Raw genomic sequence first — 21,924 nt, 5'->3', positions numbered from 1 at the left:
TTTGTATAAAAAATATTTAAATGGCTCTTTTAATATCTTTCAGATAAGAAAACTTTTGTATGATCCACAAAGTGGAATTTATTATAAATATGATGAAGATACATCTTCTTACGATTTCTATTATCAAGTAGATTTAAATACTATTGAAACTGCGAAAAAATCCAAGCAAGAAAATGTAAAAGTCAAAGCCAGACGAAGGTATTGGAGAAAGAAGTTTGTAAGTGTTTTAATTTTTTTTAAGCATTGTATAACAATCTGCAAAAATTTTCTTTTCTTGATTTTATTCTTTTTTATTGATAAAGATAAAAAAAATAATGATTTTATTTATTGTAATAAAAATATTATAAGTACTTATTGTAAAAAAAAATCTTTTCTTGATGAAAAATTGAATTCTATTATTTAATGCTTTATGTTTATGATTCAAATTTCATTAAAAAAATAATTATGTTAACGAAAAGTTAGTGGTTATATTTTGATATACATTCCTTATTTATTGTAAAAAAATATTATTTAAAAATTATTTTCCATGTTAAATTATTTTTACATTAAAAAAACATCTAAAGAATAGAACAAAGCGACATATTGCTTATAAAATAGGTTTTTAATGTTTTTATTAATAAATTAATGCTAAAAGTACATGTATTTTGCCATTTGAATATGTCTTTATGTCTTTTGGTTGTATTTCTTGTTTAAATCATAGAGAGCTAAATCTGAAATATGTGAGACCGTAGTGATCATATTTTATATTTTTTATAATGAGCTTGTTTCTTAAACGTGTGTGGATAAATTTTTTTATTGAGCTTCTCAGTTTTCTATTTGTTTTAATTTAAGATGTTTCCTTTTAACAGAATTACAATGATTTTTCTTTTTCACATTTTTCACCTTCTTTCATAAGTAACAATTTATAAAATGATTGTTAATTAGGAAAATAATATTCATTTAAAATTATGACAAAAAATAAAATCATGAATCTCTTCCCTGTTTTTTATATGTATTTCATAAGTGACAGTTTATGAAATAATTGTTGATTAATTTTTATCGCACTTTTTCAATAGTTGACACAATTTAATGCAAACACCTATCAGTCTAAAATAATAATAATAACAACTTAAGGATCTAAAAATTACAAAGTAGTGATTGACAATAAGTAATCACATTGGAAACAAAATAATATTGTACTATTAAAGACTTTGTAACTTACCCAATAATTAAATTCACTTTTTTATTAAAATAGTATTCCAGCATTTTTACTGTAGTCCATTTAAAAGATATTATTTTTTTAATATATCAAAAATACAAGTCTGCATGCAATTTGTTAATTCACCCATTTCTTGTTATATATCTATTTGAACTCTCTCAAACATTTAGTTTAAATAATATTTTTTTGTTCCTTTTTGTAACCAAAGCTTTTAATTTTCTGCACATAATTGTTAAATATAATTCTTAATTACGTTGCATTAATTACAATTACGTGGCACTGTTTGATGTTATTATACTTACTACTTCCAGTAAAAATGTAATTTGTTGAGGTAATAAGAATTTGCCGTGACACTAATTGTCTGTCTCACACAACAAGTATTTATGGCCACAGCTTAGTCATATTGAAACTTATATGAGATCTTTAAATTCCTCTTTTATTCTTATTTTTAGTTGATTCACTAATCTTTGAGCATTTCTTTTAATAATTCTTACTTTATTTTATGCTCACATTTTCTTTATATTATTGTTATTCCAGAATGTTGATGAAGAGAAATGTTCTGATTCTACTAAATATTCTGTAAAAATTGATGAACAAGAAGGAAATTACAGCTCTCCAGAAGAAGGGGAACTCTTTTCTTCAGAATCTGATCAAGAATCTGATCACCATTCAGAAACACATCCATTTTTAGAGAGTAATGCAGATATATATTTAAGTATTAACATAACCTAACATTTTAAGTATATTAATGATTAAAATCATCACACTTTTCTTAACTTTCTGTGTCGGTACTTCTTAAGGAGAAAAAAATTATCTAGCGTTAAAAGAGTGATCTGATTCCCCCCTATTTGTAGAGTGATTCATAACACCCTGAAAAATGTTTTAGTTGTTATGTTTAGTCGGTCATAAAAGTTGATTAAACTGTCATATAATTAAAAATTCATAAATTTTTGATTTTTTAAAAAAAATTAACATCTTTATATCTGTGTAAAACATTCCCTGTGGAATTTTATCTAGTATTAAAAAAAATTCAACATTCTTTTGTTACTGGTAAATTCTTTGTGATTCCTTATCTGTATAATTTTAAAATATTAATTGATTTTGAAGTTTTAAAAGCTTAGTGATTTGATAAATTGCAATTGAAAATTAGTGATTTGATAACTTAAATTTTGCTGATATTAATTTGCTTATAAAATTCTTTGAAATTTTTTTTTATCATGTTTGCTGATTTTGTTTTTTGAATAAATAAAAATATTTTGTTTAATAATCTCTTCGAATAATTAATTTTATTCACTAATATTTAAATTTGATGAAATAAATTTCTTAACTCTTGAATTTATTTTCAAAAAAAATTTTTTTTTTTGATTTATTAAGCTTTGTATTTTTTATGCCTGTTGCTACTGAATAGTTTAAATTTTAAAAATATTTTCTTTTAGATTCATCAGATAATTATTCACCCTGTATTCGAGCAATTGTGAAGGAATCAACTAAGTTAAAGATTGGTACATTACTTCTTATAACTTGTTCAGGAGCAATTATTGGAAGAGATAAAGCGAATGATGTTTATATTCCTGAAATTGGCGTTAGCAAAGTAAGCAATTATGTTTCTCAATGAGATACTTTTTTTATGCTTAAGAAAATTTTACAAAACAATTAACAGTTTCCTTTATTTATGGGACAATAATAAATCTGTGCAGTCAATCTGCAGCATGTTTTTATGTAAAAATCATGTTACAGATGTGTATGTAATGAATTGTACAGTTTTTATTAATTTTCAAGAAGATAAATAAATATTTTTATCGATTTATTTTTAACCAATTTGATTTGAGAAGCTATTTATTGTTTTTGTGAAATTTGTAACTACTGTTATTTGTAAGTTTAATAAAATATTTAAGAAATAAAAAAAATGCTATTTAAATACTATCACTTTAATGAGTGCATTCAAAAAATGTTCAAGTAGTAACATTAAAATTTTGTAAATACTGCAGATTAGAAAACTTTATTTTAAATTTAATTTTGCTAAAAACTTTTTATCATACTTCTTGAGTTTGTGTAAGCCTAGGAGCAGAAAACTTCCAGAACTGCAAGGGGTATTGCAGATTGCAACAGCAAATGCCGATTAATTTTTGTCTTTAATTTTAAAAAAATATATTGCTAAAAAAGTTATGAAGACTTCGTTTTAAAATGTCTCTGAACTTGTTTCTCATTAATGTTATATAGCTGAGTTGAGAGAACGCAGAAAAGAATAAAAAGTAAAGAAAAAATAAATTCTGTAATTTAATTACAGGCTTTTATTGTATAAGGATTTATTCTACTCCTATGTAAGTATCATTGAATAAAAATGAAATTTACTTTAAACAAAATAAATTTTTATGTTAAATTTTTAAATAAAATTTTGCTACTTATATGCCAGCTTAAGTTGTAGTTTTGTAATAATAATTTCCGTGTGGCTACATTTGGATTGCAGACGTATTTATAATGATAGTGCTGCAGATTCTGAGTTAGTAAAGAATGTAATTAAATTTAGTTGTTGAAAACAAACTTTTGAGCTATACAACTGGGGGAAAATTGGCAATTTTAATGAAAATTTTGATTTTTTTTTAATTATCTTTATATAAATGATTTTGATCTCCAATTTTTAGAAATGAAGTTATAGTTTTTTCGTATGCTGAGACAGACAAAGCTGAAACCAGAAGTAAACTCCCAGAGCAAAACTAAAATGCTTTTTGTTTTGTTTTGAGTATTTTAACCTTTATTTATTTGAATAAATTATATTTTTAAGACAAGTAAAATTTATTTCCAGAGACAAATTTTTGAATTATTAATTTTTTGTCGTTGTCAGAATTTGTTTACGTTTCAGAATTTTCTATTTTTTGAAAAATTTTGATTTTGAGAAAGTTTCTTTATTCTAACATTAATTACAAAAAAGTTAATTATAGAATGCTTTGGAATTTTGTATGTTGATTTTGTATAATATTAGCAATGTTTTGAACAAAAAACTTAAGTCTAAATGTGAATTTGTTATTTTTATCAAGCTTTAAATATTTCGAATTTTTCTTTAAAAGTCAATATTAAATAAAATATTTAGTTCTGTTTCATTGTTTTTTGAAAATTTTTTTTAAGATTATTGTTTGAAACAAAAATTTTGTTGAAACCTGTCTGACACCTTAAAATTAATCAGGTTATTAATGATAAATATAATTTATTTTTGTTATTTTAGACTCATGCTGAAGTTTCATTTAATAATGAATTGTGGAAGTATGTTATCAAAGATCTTGGTAGTCAGAATGGAACATTTGTGAACGATTCTAGGCTGTCAGAGGTAAATTTTTGTTAGAATTATATAGCAAATTTATTTTTGTCAAAGTAGAAATATTTTACTATTTTTGTCTGTTTGAATATCCTGTAGTTATACTTTTCAAAATTAAAAAATCTAGATCCATTGTGTAATGTTTACTTCAAAATTGACATCATTTTAAGATATATTTTATACTGATTCATATCACTATAAAATATTTTAATGATGCAATTTTTATATTACAGTGTATATCTATCATGGTTATTTATATCAGTTACCTGTATATTTTAATAATGGGAAATACTTTTGTGAGTAACATAAATAGTTTGGTTTTGTATCAACTTGTCTTTTTTTTCTGTATGCCAGAAAAAAGAAGACAACACTAAATAAAGATGAAGTACAACACTAAAAAAATTGTTTGTGCTGTTGAAATTTCATGGTGAAAAAACCATCTTAAATTTACTTGTATTTACTTTGTGGAGAGAGATTTAAAAGGGGTAAATTAAATTTTATTATTTAGTCAAATGAGGTATTGTTTCCCATATATTTTTTTATGCTAAATAATATGACATCAAAATTAAGTTAATAAGACTGACAGATCAGAAGTTATATGGGATTTAGCTAGCTTAAAGTATAAAAAAGTACAATTTTTGTTTATCATCTGAAATATCTATTTAAACACATGAAGTATTATTTTTCAAGTAGATTTTTATATTGAATTGAATGAGATCAGTGCAGAGTAGGCAAAACTAATAGCTCAAAAGTAATTAGTTTTCTATGCTGAATTGGTTTTATTGACAATAAATTTAAGTCAATAGAACCAATTGATCAGAAGTTATATGGGCAGTAGCTAGCATGAAATATAAACGAGTACAATTTTTAATTATAGTTATAAAGTTTTTAAGTGTAAATAGTACAATATTGTACTTATCTTTACCTCTAAAATTGCTATATAGATAAGTGAGGTATACAATTCCATGAGGTTTTTTTTCCACATTGAATCGAATGAAATCACAATCATTTTGATGGGGCTCAGAGTTTAGAAGTTATGAAAGATTCAATCAATAAAAATATAATTTTTTACTTATACCTTTTTCTTCACATAAAACCCACCTACTTATGCCATTAATTCTGTCCACTTATTGCTGGATTTATTGAAATGAGCATAAAGTAATTCAGGAGAAACAACTCTCTTGTTTAATGGCAATATAAGACTCTTGAATATCTTTAAAAATTGTGCTTTTTATACTTGAAACCTTTATAACTCTTAAAAATTTAAAACTATTAATTTTATTGATTTGGTTTTGATGTCATACACTTTAGCCTAAAAACATGGGATTCAATATTTTGCTTATTAATATAGCAATTCCAGAGGTTTAAAATCACTTTGCAACAATAAATGTGTAGTACTAAAATTTATTATTATCATAATATGTTTAGTTTAATTCATTTGTCATTGTCTATTTCATCTCAAAACATAATAATAATTGTTAACAACTGAACAATTATTGATATGCTTGTTTTTAACCCTACAAACATTGAGCACTTGGACAAAATAGTTCTGAAATTTCCCTTCTACCTACTTTTTCTTCTTTGAATAACATGGGAAAAACCACTGCTTTTATGCAGTATACCCTGTTTTTTAAAATTTAGAAAAAGCCTTTACTAACTCTCAGAGGATTAAAGTATGTATTTATTTATATTTGAGTATATAACATTTCTAATTTTTTTAAAAATTTTTATTATTCAGCCTAAAGAATTAAGTTCACCTTGTGTCCTAAGTCACAGGGATATCGTTTCGATCGGAGACTGTAAACTTATGTTTCACATACATGTTGGCCATGAAACCTGTGATGAATGTGAACCAGGTCTGGTGATGGCAGAAAAATCTTTAAAAGCAGGTAATCTTTACTGTATAATTATTTGTTAATCATCCCTTTAATGTATGAGCTTATCTATTTATCAGGCAAAGGCTTAACTAGATCAATAATTTAACTGTTACATAACAGGCTGTCTTTTTATACTCAAATGAACAGTATCAAAGGCAACATTGATTCTGTTAAGTTGGCAAGGTCCTCTATGTAAACCACAGTTGAAGCTGTCGGCTACCCTTTTTCATCAGTTTTGGTTATATATCTGCACAAGGTCAATTTTTGAAATGAGATATTTGCTTTGAAATATAAAACATGATTTATAATGTTTAAAATTTATTAGTGTCTTTCAATTTAGTTTTAAAAAGTCACAGGAGAATTTCAAACCTAAACTAAAAATATTTTCATAAGTTAGAGATCTTATTAATAATTTTTTAGGCATCTTTATTTTTCTATTACAATAATAAAATTATCTAAAACATTTAAAGTAGCAAGGGTAATTTGAAACTAATATTGTTTATTTAAAAATAATTATTGTATTTTATTGAATAATTTTGAAAGCACAATATTGTTCTTTAGAGCATCAAAATTCAATTTGCTATTTTAAGACTGCTAAAATATCTAATCTTAATTTGCACGTATTATGAACGAAACAAATGATAGCTTTTTTTTCGCACGAAAACATCCCAAGTTTACGGTAAAGACTTTGCTCTTCATCACATTTAAATAACAATTAAGTTTAATTCCAAAACATAATTGCTCTTATTTTTTTGTGGATTCCTAAATATCATTGTTCTTATTTTTCCTTGGATTTTTTTCCCAAGGTCCCTGGAACATGTTTTTTATTATTGAATTTTAATATTTTATGTATCATAAACTATTCAATATCTTGATCACTAGAATTGAGTTATGTGCAGTTTTAATTTAAGTAATGAACAAGTCTATAGAATGCGCTCAAGTTCAGTCAGGGATATATTAATGTACTATTTTGCTTTAATATAATTGTTTAAATAAAAATATTACCATTTGTTGTCTTAGTGCACAATATGTTTTTAAATATGGAAGAAATTAATAATCTATTTAGCTAACATATGTTTGCAGCACTTAAATAAATTTTTTTACCTGTTGATTTTCCTGCCAAAATAGTTAGATAATTCAGTCTTGAAAAACAATTTTTATAAAAGCTTCGCATGAAGATGAAATTCTTGTTCGGTTTGTCGCATCATTCAACCGATGTAATAAATCTGGATGGAGTTAACTATAACTTAGATATGTGTTTTTCTCAATACTCTTAAGTAAGATGCCTCTCATCATTGTAGAATCAAGATGAAAATATTTGACATAATGATCATAGTTTTGAGGCTTTTATTATGTGACAGATACCCAACTTTAAGATTCCTTAATTTCTATGGATTTTAGTTTTAATTACAAAAAGCTCCCGATTGTCTTAGTTTTTAAATGCTTTATTTTGAGTAATTCTTTTTTTAAAATTCGCTCATCCAACTTTCATTACTTTTTCATTCAATGATCTAAGTAACCTTTGTGATATTTGTATTAATAGTTGCTAATCTTTAAGCTACATTTAATGTTTATAGAAATAAAAAAATTAAAACTCAACTGTAATCATCTAAAATATTTAGGGGATTACATTTTTTGTTGCCAAACATTTTGGGAAAATAGCACTATCCAAAAGATGTTAGCATCACTCTTTATAAATTTATTGTTTGTTATAATAAATTTTTTTGAAAAACATTCATTTTTCACTCGTTATTTCTTTATAATTATTAAAAAAAAAAATTTAATTTTGTTACTGACTTTTAAAATATTAAAATTTATTTTGAGACGTAAATCGTTTCTGTGTTTGTTTGTTTTTTAAATGTTATTCTAGTTAAAGTATATTTTTATTAAATTGTATAATTTTGTGTAGCATCTAAGTTTATATGATTTATGTTAAGGAAATTTATTGTTAGAACAACAATTATGCATAGAGGGTTATAGAAGAATACAAAATGAAAAACATGGAGTTAAATTATGTATTTTAATTTAGCTTAATTAAATATTTTGTAGAGAAATCTTCAGTCTACAAAACCAAAGAGGAAAAAGAAAAAGAGAGGAGGCAAGAAGTTCGAAGACTTAAGAAAAAATATGGCCTTCAAGTAAGAAACCTCTTAATTGTTACTTTTTTCTCTTTTTGCATCAGATTTAGTTTAATATACTGTTAGGCTTTAATAAGATTTTGGTTAGTTTATTACTCTGTTAGATTTGAGTATTCAATTTCATTTCAGTTTGATACAGTATAGCAGCTTGAGATTTCTGTACTATTAAACTCTCTATTCAGCTCAATTTCTATCCTAATTAAATATTTATTTTTCTCTAACTTCATAATTGTTTTGTATTTATGACTGATGGAGTTTAAAATGCCACAGTGCCCTAATTTGTTTTGAATTTGCAATACTAGGAGTTACTTAATTTCTTACTTAATTTTACTTAATTTCTTTAACATTTTTTTACTTTGCTAATGTTTCACTTTTATCATGGCTAGAATCATCTAGTTGACTAGAATCTTAATGTAACTATTAATGATATACACATAAAATGTTAGAAAAGGATTATAATTTTCTTAGAATTTACATTTGTCCTTGTATTTATATAAATTATTATTTTTATTACATATAAATTTTATATTTTTTTTATATTAGAGTATGGGATATGAGGAAGTGAAAAACTCTACAATATCTGGTTATGAAGACAAAGCAGAGGTTCGACGTAAAACAGTTGGAAGTGAAAATCCTTATGAAAAAACAGAAGCATCATCTTTAGAAAGGTATATAAAATTATTTTGTGACTTCCTTATATTATTAACATATTTACCACTTAAATAAAAGGCTCCTAGAATTTTTTATCATTTTCCTTTTAATTAAATAAAATTAACTATCTAATTGCCATTTAGCATTTAAGAGAAGAGAAATTGCCTTATATGTTCGATGGCAATTACATAATCAACTTTATTATTCAGTTCATTTTCAATTCATCATTTCTAGTTGTTTCATAAATTTGTTTAAAATGTTTGTTGTTCTGAAAACTGAAGGAATTTTATTTTTGCCACTATTGTTTTGAAAAGAAATGTGTTTCGATTTTTTTTCCATGAATTTTTATGCCTTTAGTGTGTCAAAATCTCAAATTCTTTTTTCCTTTGAGAAAAAGAGTTTATACTGAACATATTATTGTTTCTAATAAGTTGGTGTCACTCCCTTTACTATTTAATTTTTGTAACATTTTCCTTGGAATATATACTTCTTAACACATTTTTGTTGAAATATATACTTTTTAATTTCATTATAAATTAACAGATACATATATTCCAAATCAGAATCTGTTGGTAGCTGTGATCTTTTTTTGTAAATTAAAATACAGTATTCCTAGGAATTTTTCCTATTAATACTAATAATAAAAAAATATGACTCTTATTAAAAGGAAAATACATGTAATAAACTTATTTATCTAATTTTGATAAAATTTGCTTTACTGTAGCTACATCTAAATCAGCTTATGCATTGTTGGTAGTTTATACCTGGTATTCCATAATCATTTCACTTCTTTTAATGTATATATAAATATAAATACAGCGTGTCCCAGAATGCCACATACAAACTTGGAGGGGGGGTAGAGAACATTGTTAGGAGCCATAATAACATAGGAAAGCATGTGCAGAAAATTGACAGGTGGTGCTTTATGTGAGCTCTCAAGGTCGAAACATGTGACTTCCTCATTGCTGACGCCAACTGCCTGCACTCAACATGAATAGTTTTACAAGCGTCAAGCTGATCGACATCTACTTCATCTATGCTGCTGTTCGATTGTATTGGGAAAGATATCCAATAAAGCACCAACCAAATCATCAAATGTTGTCTAGGATGCATCAGAACCTAGCGGAGTGTGGATCCTTTGAAGCCAGAATTATAGGTACTGGGCGGTTTCAAATAACATGAACACCCATATTGAAAGAGAGTCTGTTGCATGCTATGCATCAAAAATACTGCAACCAGTGTATGGGGGCTTGCCATTGGTACTGTAGCATCTCTATTAACTGTATAATCTCAATTAATCATCACACACTGTAGGGTGAAGCCTTACATCCCTTTCATGTTCAGTTTTACAACGGAATGATCACTCAAAGTTTGCTCAGTGGTTTCTACACCAAAGAGTGGCAGATATGCAATTTTCCAGTTCTGTTTTGTTCAATAATGAAGCAACCTTTTTACGTGAAGGGGTGTTCATTACACACAACATACATATGTGGGCCCTAAACAGCCCACACAAAACCAGACTATGAGCCGCACAACGCTTCACTGTGAATGTGTGGAGGACAATTTAATTGGGCCATACATCTTACCACTTCGACTGCACACTTATCTCTTCTTTCATCAGGATGTGCTTTCTGAAATGCTTAATGATGTCAGCGCACATGTTTGGTGCAGGATGTGGTTTCAACAGGATGGGACGTCATCTTATTAGGGAAGGTATATATAAGACCATTTGGACAGGACATTTGAAAACGGTTGGATTAGGAATGGTTGCTTGGGTTTCTACATCGCTTGATTTATCTCCTCTCGATTTGTTTCACTGGTGTACCATGCCGAGCATTGTGTACAACATGGTCGTATATTCTGAAAAACACTTTGTAGCATGAATCTCTATTGCTGGTGTTACGATCAGTGAAACGCCAGGTATCTTCGACAATATTCCAAGCTAATAGGAGCAATTTTGAACATCTCCTGTAATACTTATAAGTGATACATTGTACTCTTTGATGTGTAATAAAGTGTATTCATTGCATTCTGTGTTGTCTAAGTGTCTCATTATTATGTGAGGGTGACGTTTCTTACCAGGCTTTCCAATGTAACTATGACTCTTCACGATGTTCTCTACCTCTCCTCTAAGTTTGTACACGGCATGCTTATCGAGGAACAATGATTAAAGAATATCGTATCCTCGTACATACCACCATTAAGGCATGAGTTATTTTTAATGAATAATAATTCATTGAAGCTTATTTCGATTGAATTTCATCAAAAGTACTTATTTAACTAATAAGTACTTTTGATGTATTTTCAATTATAAATCACCATCAATATACTTCTTATTATTTGTGTTGCAAAAGAAATAGGAAAACTGTCTTTTGCTACCAGAAAAAAATCAGAATTATCAACAGATTGTAATAAAGAATAATTTTAAGTAAGTTGAAGGATATTAAAAATGTATTTTCATTAGAAAAATATATCATTAAAAAGCTACATATTTCAGGCAAATGAATTTTTTGGCTTCTATTTTGCATTTATATTAAGATTTAAAATTGTATATACATTTTTAGAACTATTTGTAAATAATATTTAACTGAAATTTGTGTCATGTGACTAAATTTGTTTCTATTTTCATTTCTTTGAGCATTTTTTTAATGCATTTTATAAATTGATAATTTGATTTGTTAAAGGTAAAGTTATTCCTAACTAATTCACTTTGAAATTTCTTAAAATTAAATTTTTCATGAATAATTGCTTCTTTCAAAATAGCAATGTTACTCTGGATTATAATTATATTTTTTATAGCATTTAGGCATATTTTTTTATATCATTATTTTTTAAAGCTGAACTTTAAGCTGGCAGCTTTCCTGCACTGAAAAAAACATCCCCCCCATATTTTTCAAAGAGAAAGTTGTGTGAAATTATGAAATTGTTGTACTATTTTTCTCATTTTAACAGTTTATCGTTTTAACATATTGACAGTTTCCGATTCAAACCCACAAATACAGGTTTAAATGATAAACTGTTAGGCAATTACCTACAATTCATTTATTAAAACATTTTATTTACATAAATATTATGCCTTATTAGTTTCACTTATGTTATTGTAGCATTCAGTACGTTATTTTTGTATACATTGTTTTAGGTCTGTGAATGAGTCCAACAAAGGCTATCAAATGCTGAAGAAATTGGGTTGGAAAGAAGGAGATTCCCTAGGTGTCACAGGACTTGGAATATCAGAACCTGTAAGTAGATTCAGAACTAATAATTTATCAACATTTTTTATTTGTACCCTCTTGTAATTTGAAATTACTGTAAAATTGCAACTATTTGAACCTCTTTAATCTAAAAAAAACTTTAGTTGTTATTGAAATGTATTATTTACGGATATGGCACTTATATACTATAGTGTGTCAGTTACCCTGAGAATTTCAAGTTTTACAGCATCAGTTCAAAAACTGTTCATTGAAGGCAATTGATGATTAAATTGCACAATACTGAGATTCGCAATTTCAAATTTTCAGAATATGTAGCAGGATTCATCATTGGTTTAACAGCTCAGTGTAATCCTTGGCCTTCGTCAGAACATTTTTCCACATAGTTCTTTTTTTTCCATCAGTCGAATGGCTTTGAACCAGATAATTTATTCATGAGTTTTCCATAAACTAAGGTTGTCAACTCTATGCTCAACCGCAACCTTGAGCGATCTACCCAGTAGCTAAGCTACAAATGGCATTATTTCATTGGATCAATAAGCACAAACCAAAGTAAGGTCTAAATATCATAGCTGGCAACACAATACCAGTGTTCTTCCGAAGCGTTTTTAGAAGGGCACCTTGCCCTTTGATCCCAATAAATGAGCCCTCTTGGCCCTTTTCTGCAAAAATAAGCCGCCACTTCTTAAAAACACTGTCTTTTTATTCATATTTTATTTTAAAAAAGATTAGCACCCATGTACAGGGATGAGATTTTTCTGCTTTTTAGCGGATTTCCACCTTTTTTGCTTTTGTCTCTCGAATTTCAGCCTTTTTATCAAAAACTCAGATTCTCTAAAAGTTTCAGTTTTTTTTTTAATAACCATTTCGCTTTTTCTGAAAATTCAGCCGTTGAAATAAAATAATTATATTTATTTCCGATTTGATACATAGATATAATATATCAAAAGATATATAGAAAATTCAAACTGCGTAGCTGCTAACCCTTCCTCATATCTACTTATTTTAGCTTTTACGAGCAGAAAATAAGATTTTCCTCATTTTTACCCGTCCGCTAGATAGCTCATATTTTCGTAATTCAGACGTTGCTTCATTTTAATATCAAGCATCGATTTTCGTATTTACCTGATTCAAAAGATGCGTGTTCCTATTATAGCGATTTCAATACAGTTCATTGTAATTTTCATTTACGAGATTTAAAAATCCAATATCGCGATTTGTATACAGGCGTTTTTAAAATTCTATGTAACGATTCGTATTCACGCGAGTTTATCCAATGTCGTGATTCGTTTTTGTAGTTGTCATATCCAACATCTATTTTCGTATTTAAACGTGATTTAAAAATTAAACTTTGGATTCGTATTCACGCCATTTAGAAATTATGCATCGCAATTCGTATTTACGCGTTTTGAAAGTTACGCATCATGATTTTTATTTTCAAATTTTTGAAATCCAATATCGAGTTTTATTCACGTGATTTCAATATCGTGATTTACATTCACGCGATTTTAAAATCCTTTATCGCGATTCTTGTAAAAAGAAAGTGTTTTTCTTGAATTAGTTACTATAAATGTGGCTGTTTTTCAATCGACGATTGTTGCTATATATAGGCATATATGTTGCTGATATTTTTGCTATAAATCAAGTAAGATTTACTCACGTGAAAATTCAGCTTTTTTGCCTTTTGGCCAATCTTATCCCTGCATGTAAAATTTTCTGTGTTTATAGGTTTAATTCTGATTACTATAACAAATATTTACTTTGTTAGGATTATTTTCAACTGGTTAAATGTTTACAAGTATCTCTTTTTTCTTTCAGGGGAGGATATTAATAAGCTTTTTTAATAATTTTAAATTTCAAAATTATTTTTTTAAATAAAATTATTTTTTTTTAAATAGAAAAGTATGCACTGTTAAATGCTAATTATCTTATAATTTTCACTACTAATTTAAAAAAAAGCTTTCAAATTTATCAATTAATCTTTTTTTTTTTTTAAGTTTTTTTGAAAATAATTTATGCGCATATATTGTGTTTTAGCCTGCCTTTAATGATTTTTATAAACTACAAATGTTTCTCTTATTTTGATGAGAGAGAACTACTTTTAAACATACACATAAAATAGTATGAGAAGGTAATTTAAAAATTGTTGAGAGTAAAATTCAGTTATTACATAATATTACACAAACACATTTTGATAAATTTTTATGATGTTAAGTGAGTGCCCTTTTCTGAGAGGAAGCGCCCTGCTCTTTTTTATTCCCAGGAAGAACTCTGCAATACATAGTGACATAATACAAAATATACATCATAAGTGACATAATATACATCATTTAATGTCTGTAGAGCTATGTTTATTCGTTTAACAAATAATTATTTTAAATTTTAGAAGGAAATCAAGTGCAGTTCATCATTTTTATTGAATAAGACAAGTAATTAAAATTTAGTGGGATAGCAAAATTATTATATATTAATTTAAAGTGCGATTCAATATAAATTTTTTTTTCAGTCATTACCCTTGATAAAATAAAATATAGTATTTGATATTTAATTAATTAAAAAAATATTTATTTTATAACCTTTATAAAATAAAGATTTTCATTAAAAGTTCATTATTTTAGAAATATTTGGGAAAACAATAAAAATATATTATTCATTCTTTTTCTTATAGAAATTAATGAAAATTACTTTGTTTTGTCACAAATGTTTATTTTTTTAATTTTTTACTTTAATATATGAAACAATTTTATTCATGTAAATTCTTGTGCATTTATGAAAATTCATGTTGTTCATTTGGTTAATTTATGTTTTAAATAAATGATTTTCAGTAATGTAATAAATTATAGTTAATTTTTATTATTTGATGAATTTTTCAAAATAAATTTCTAAAAATATGAAACATATGTCAAACCTTTAATTAACATACATTTCGATACCATTTGTTTTGGGGAACTGTTAACCCCTTCCGTCTCGCTCCCATGAAAATGACAGGATGTGATATTGATGGGCTGGAGTGTTCAGTAGTAATGCTCCAATAAGAATAAAACTAATTCATTTCTTTTGCCCGGAAAACATTTTATTTCTCATTTTACACACCATATAGCAGAACCAGAATATTTTTAAGGTAATTTTGAATAGTTAGTTTATTTTAAACTAGATACTAGCACTAATCAAATACATGTATTTGGCAAAACAGACACTTTTATGACCGTTTTCTTGAAAATTAACCGATCGTTAAGGGGTTAAAAAACTTATTGCCTATATTAGTATATTACTAACCTATGAACACAATTAAGTAAGCATCAGGGGATGGAAGGTTCGAATCCCAGTAGCGGCTGGTTGATATGAATTCTGCTCCTGACTTCAACACTGTGACTACCGTACACGTGATTTAAATCTCTAGTTGGATCAATGATTCTAATTTTGACCAGTGACTCAAATCAATGATTCGAATCATGCAAATCGAATCTTGGGATTCAGATGTGATTCATATCAAGTGATTTAGATCTCAATTCCAATGGAATAGTTTGGATCATTGATTCAAATAACATGACTTAACAAATCAATTGCGAATTATGTGATTCGATTCAAAACACTATTCAATTCTAATTACAATTCACTTAGTAGTACTCTTTTTTTCCCCCTGTACTAAATGTCTATTGAATAAAAAGACATGAAAATATTAGAATTCCTTCAAGTAAATAAATATACTTATATCTTTTTTATAATTATAAATGTCGCTAGATTCTATAAATACTTTTAATTGTGGTAATTTATAAGAAACTACAGAGGAAATGCATTACTGTTTTTCTTTCTTTATTTATTTTATATGTAAATTTATGTATTTTTTTTAATAGAAAATCTCAATTCCTGAATAATGAATGCTTAAGAATTTCTAAGGTTTTAAAATAAATTTTTATGTATGTATGACACAGCATATCACTGTGAAACAAAAGTAACTGAAATCAAAGAAACAATAATTCATTATAATTTGAATCTATTCTGATAAAATCAACTGATTCAAACCAGTTGCAAGTTGGTGATTCAAATCACTGAATCAATTTAGTAATTCAAATCACTGAATCAACTCTAATTTATCCCAAATTTTGGGAGGTACTGTTCAGAATTGCAGATTTATATAAGGTTCATAACATATTTACACACAATCACATAAAACATTCTGCTTTGTTTATATAGATTTAATGTAAAAACTAATAATTTTCAAATATCCTCTTTTTCATAAAATTCGGTTTTAGGATTTTGAGTAAGCAATAGCTCTAGTTTATTTTTATTAGCTCCAATAAAGATATAATTAAAAATTAAAACATGAATGGCAGTGTTGGCGTGATTTCAGTTACTTAATTTAAACAATGAATTTGATCTTTAAAATAAACTAATAAATAAATAAAAAATATTTTAAATATCAATAAAAGTCAAGTGAAACTTATATATTATAACTTTTTAATTATTTTCATTTATATTAGAAATAAATTTTTGTTTAATACACCTATTTTGATTATGTCCATTTAGTTTTATGTTTATGCTTATGAACTTACAAAATACAAGTGCTTTTAAAACTTGTTAAATATGTAGGTTGTATACATAAGTAATTAAAATTACCAATAGAATTTAGGAGAATTGATTTTTCTTTTGTCTCCCACTCTAAATTTATTCTTCATTTTACATAACTAACAAATTTAGCTTAACAGAATTCGTGAGGATTTTGGGTATTATTATGGCAAATAATTTTCCCCTTAAGTTTTTATTAAGAAACAAAAATGGGTAAGAGGTTCTTATTTACAACATCTCTAAACATGTTTCTAATGAAAATTATAAAGCTGAATTGAGAAAACATTGCATTTACATTAATATTTGGATACCTGCAAGTGACATCAACGTTGGTGAATCGTGGCATTTGTCAATTCAGAAGTCAAAAATCATTTCACTGGGCAAAATTACTGCACTTCCTCTCGAGCTGCTAGTACCAAATTGTTGGAAATATTTATAACTTCGACTAATTAGTCGGATCTTCTCTCATAATACTCTTTTTACAATTCATCGCAATGTAAAAATAAAATTCGAAGCTGTTAGATTTTTTCCGAGAAAGTAACATACCTCGTTTATAAATTATTATATTGTAGAATAAAGGTTACAACTAAACTTATTGATTGTTCTTTTTTTTTTTTAATGATATGCAAAATGCTCAGTAACTCAAATATACTGTAAAAGCTTTATTACGCAATTGCATCTTGGTATAAAAGTCAGATGTTTTGATATCATGGCTTGCCTTTCTTTTTATTCAAGCTTGCTTTCTTGCATCATTCTGTAATTTGCTGGGAAATTATGTTTTTGTTTAATTCATTAATCATAGGTAAATGCTCACAATAATTTTGTTCTGATGAAAGTTTTAGACTGTTGTTAAATTCTTTTTATTTTCCCTCACTGTCTACTGATACTTTGCATTAGATATGGGTAAGAACTGATTTTTTTGGTATCAGTTACAAACTGATACTGATACAATATGTATCAGGAAAAAAACTAATTCTTTAAGTATCAGCTACATATTAATCTTTATTTATATCGTAAATAAAAGTGGGGGGGGGAATTATTTAGTAAAATTTTTATTACTTTTATTAGAGCTAAAAGTCTATTTTAAATTTTTAAGCTTATCTTTAATTTTAAATTGCAGACTTAANGTTTAACAATAAAAAAAACGGATTTTTGTAACGATTCAGAAAACCGGAAAAATCAGTTATCCGGAATTGCGATGGTCCCGATCGTTCCGGATAATCGGTTCCGTACTGTATATATATATATTTTTTAAAAAATAACTTATTTACAATATATTCATTATCTTTGATTGTAAAAATATAATAAATCCTCTGATATCACAGTCTCAAGGTAATATTTTAATAACATGTACTAAATATATTATTAAACAAAGCAATTTAACATTTATTTCCGGATAATTTAATTAGTTGGCAAAAAACTAAAACTTCTTCAGCTGTTCCAAAAACGTTTTGTAAATTGTACTGTGATAAATTTCGTATAAAAATCATTTAAATGATAAAAAGTTGTAAAAATCACAGTAAACGCGTGAATCATACAGAAAAAAACCCACAGTAAAAAAAGAAAATCTATATAGCAGAAACAAATATTGTAAAATAGTTACAAAAATTAGCTTTATAATAAATTTTTATGGAAATTAATTTATTATTTTGTGAGTCTTAAGAAAATTAAAATTAATATAGTTCGAAGATGTAATCATGCAAAAATCATTTTCAAAATCTCAAATCAGTATCAAATTGAAAGTATCAATTTTGCAATGGACAACTAGTCGAATTTTCATTTTGTGCTAATGCTAAGTTAACTGTTAACCGAGTTTAAAATCAAAGCATATTCCTCAATATTTTCCTCATAAAAGCCAGTTCTTTGCTCTGGATATAAAGAAATACCGATTCTTGGTATAAAGAAATCATTAATACACAAAGCAAAGCTCGTTACGTAATAAAACCAGTTGAACCACTTGCTTATGAAACCTGTAATGGAGGCTAACAAACATTCAAAACGAAACAGTTAAAAGATTCCGCAGCATCCGCGTTATGTACATCTTTCCTTGTATCTGTTTCGAAATAGCGAATCCGTAGCTGCTGAATACTGCCAGATCCAGAGAAACTAATTTAATACTCAATTGATACAATGCAATCGTTATGCAAAGTTGATAAAATGATATGAGTAGTTACAAAATGATCCGAGTCCATGCATGATCCAAATTGGTATTGTTCCTCATTGATATTAATAATTTAGTTAGTTTAAAATGATACAATGCCAAAATGAATTCAAGATTGTTTTTATGGTGCTGCCATCTAGCCATTTAAATAAGATTTAAAAGTATGTTTTAATTTTTTTAGAAGTCAATAATTTCGAAGCAAATTGATACAAAATGTACTCTCTATTTTCCTGATGTATTCATTTATTAAAGTATTAGGTATTTTTAAGTTTTTGGTATTAAATATCAGATACATAAATACATACCCATCTCTACTACTAGGAGACGGACTTTTCTGTAAGATTCAATGTGCAGTGAGCAAAAAAATAAACGGACCACCCTAAATAACTTTTAATCTAATGATCAAGTTCTGGGACTCAATCTTAATGGTTAGAGGTTGTGGCCTCAAATATAATTAATAAGTGCAGACAATATTTTAAGATACAAAATCAGACAGACAAAAAAAAAAAAAACTTGCTTTCTCAGAATGAACATAAATTTTTTCGAACGAATTTCTGCAATCTGAGAGATAGTTAGTTGAAGAGAGCGGTCAAAAGTTGTTAATTTTACTTTTGCGTATTTCGCCATATCTCGAGAACTTTCCAGTAATTTGGAACGTTTTTGCTCGCAATCATAAATTTTTTTTAAAAGTTAACTCCATGCAAAAAAAAATTTAATATTTGTTAATTATTTTTTATTATTTTATTTAATTATAGTTAAAGAATTTTGATTGCAAGGTAAACTAATTCTTACATAATTTTAAATGTTGTAATTTTACATGAAAAAATATAAATTATGAATAAAATCAGTCGAAGAATTCTTGAGAAATCGAATTTCAATTGTGTGACTTTCTGAAAATTCGATTTCTCAGGAACTATTCGATCGATTTCGCGCAAATTTTGTATTTTATCATTTAAAAATCATGTAAAAATTTGTATACCCCACAGTTCAACATTTTTCGTCTATTTTTAAATAAAATAATAAGTAATTTTTAAAAAATATATTTTGCATGGAGTTATAGATAAACGAATTTTATAACTTTTGTGCAAAATGTTCTCAATTTGCTTAAAAAGTCCTCGAAATACGCAAAAAGTAAAACAAACGTTAAGGGATTTAAATTTTCGACCACTCTCTTGAACAAACTATGGGGACCATATTTACCAGATTGCTCTCCCAGTGGTGGATCCATCGGGGGGGGGGGAATAGGGGTCATGACCCCCCTAAATTGAAAAATAGAAATAATAATTTTTTTTAACAGTTTACAAAAGAAATAAAATATTTTAAAAATTATTTAAGGGGCATATACATCTATGTAGGTCGGAAAAATCTACTTTTTTACCCATCTAATTATGTTCTTCACTGTTTCAAGAATCATAATCCAAAAGATTAAAACGAAATTCGTCAGTTTCATTGTAAACATTAATAATGTTGAAGCGCGCTTCAACAGGTTTAGCTAGATTGTATTTCCCAAAGTTTCTAAAAAACGCATGATATTTATTATTTAAGGATATTGAATACTTGAATTATTTATGTTTTGTTCTATTGTTCATTATGAAAGAAATAAATGAGACGACTAGCATTAAAAACCCCAGTTTTTTTTTTCTTTTTTCAAAAAAAAAATATTAAAAAAAATTTTTCTTCTGAAAAAAATTGTGGAGGGGGAGGGATAATCTGAGTCTATGACCCCCCCCCAGGAAAAATTTCTGCGTCCGCCCCTGTGCACTCCCCTTACATTTTGAAGGTAAGAAATCCAAATCCGTTGAATTAACGGTATGTTTATTTAAAGAAAGTACGCTTTTGTGTCGGACTTCGTAACTTAAAATGTCGTCCGCACTAACTAATTAGCGTATTTTAGGTCACTCTTTGGAACCATTGAGATTGAGGCCTGTGCATGAAAATCCGACCATTAGATCAAAAGTTATTCAGGGAGTTTAGCTTTTTTTTTTGGGTCCCTGTATATCGAGAGTTAATGAATAAAATACGTTTCGATGATCTACTCGCATAAGATTTGCACCAATCAGATTAAAATAATTAGTTGTGTTTGAAGTTTGTTTCTTTACTAAACAAACTTCAACAGTAGTTGTCGGGAATTGTTACAAACTAGTAACTTTTTGTATCACACTACACTTCTTTCGTTTTTTAAAGTAGCTTATCGCACTACTAACTACGAAGAGAAAGTAGCGATTTTTACAGTTGTTTCCTTTCTTTGTAATGAGTTAATTCAGACCACTGATATTGTCCTTATTACCCCAAGGAATAATTAAGTTATATTCAATTGGTATAAAAACTATTTTCTGTAGCACCTCCTAAATCAAAGTAAAGTATATTTTCTGTGACCCCCTTCCTTCCGAAAAAAGCTGAATACCCCTATCATGAATCTTTCTTTCTCTTGAAGAAAAAGGAACTAGCAAAAACGCTCCTCACCTAAACAATATTGATTTGTGAGTGATATTTAGTTTAGAAATGAGGTCACAAATCTTGCTAAGTAGAGAAGAAAAAGAAATCCCGATCACAACTTTCGCAATTTTTTTAATGTTAATAAAAACTGATATATATTTTTCTTTTTCCGTTTGAAATTACCAATTGTTAGGGTTCTTTCTTATCGGTGTTTATCGCTCGCTAAGAGCTCCATTGAGCACGCGTTTCTTTTTTTTTTTTTTCTACGGACATGATCTTAATTTGATTTTTCCTACCGTCCATCTTTTACCATGGTAGTGAAGCCAGATTGTTCTGCACTTTCTGGCGAGAAATTCTGATTGCAGCTCTCTTTTTCCT

At 27.1% G+C, this 21,924-nt stretch overlaps 1 protein-coding gene and 1 long non-coding RNA gene across 10 annotated transcripts in view; one reads left to right on the top strand and one right to left on the bottom strand.

The window, feature by feature from the left end:
* The window catches only part of LOC107436762 (angiogenic factor with G patch and FHA domains 1), a 44,082-nt gene that overhangs the window by 8,594 nt on the left and 13,564 nt on the right, over nucleotides 1–21,924 (top strand). For all 8 annotated transcript variants that reach the window (XM_071183137.1, XM_016048569.3, XM_043047570.2 and 5 more), the window contains exons 8-15: nucleotides 44–217; nucleotides 1,736–1,892; nucleotides 2,635–2,789; nucleotides 4,419–4,520; nucleotides 6,247–6,397; nucleotides 8,435–8,523; nucleotides 9,067–9,191; nucleotides 12,314–12,413. In XM_071183137.1, coding sequence (XP_071039238.1) covers nucleotides 44–217; nucleotides 1,736–1,892; nucleotides 2,635–2,789; nucleotides 4,419–4,520; nucleotides 6,247–6,397; nucleotides 8,435–8,523; nucleotides 9,067–9,191; nucleotides 12,314–12,413 — 1,053 coding nt within the window. The remainder of the gene's footprint in view (nucleotides 1–43; nucleotides 218–1,735; nucleotides 1,893–2,634; nucleotides 2,790–4,418; nucleotides 4,521–6,246; nucleotides 6,398–8,434; nucleotides 8,524–9,066; nucleotides 9,192–12,313; nucleotides 12,414–21,924) is intronic.
* LOC122270402 (uncharacterized) overlaps nucleotides 12,202–21,924 on the bottom strand; it is a 201,760-nt gene continuing 192,037 nt past the window's right edge. For both annotated transcript variants that reach the window (XR_011637215.1, XR_006225775.2), the window contains one exon: nucleotides 12,202–12,411. This is a non-coding gene — a long non-coding RNA (uncharacterized lncRNA). The remainder of the gene's footprint in view (nucleotides 12,412–21,924) is intronic.

Source organism: Parasteatoda tepidariorum, chromosome 7 (assembly GCF_043381705.1).
Source record: "Parasteatoda tepidariorum isolate YZ-2023 chromosome 7, CAS_Ptep_4.0, whole genome shotgun sequence".
Lineage (NCBI taxonomy): Eukaryota > Metazoa > Arthropoda > Arachnida > Araneae > Theridiidae > Parasteatoda > Parasteatoda tepidariorum.
This window is presented reverse-complemented; position numbering and strand designations above follow the sequence as displayed.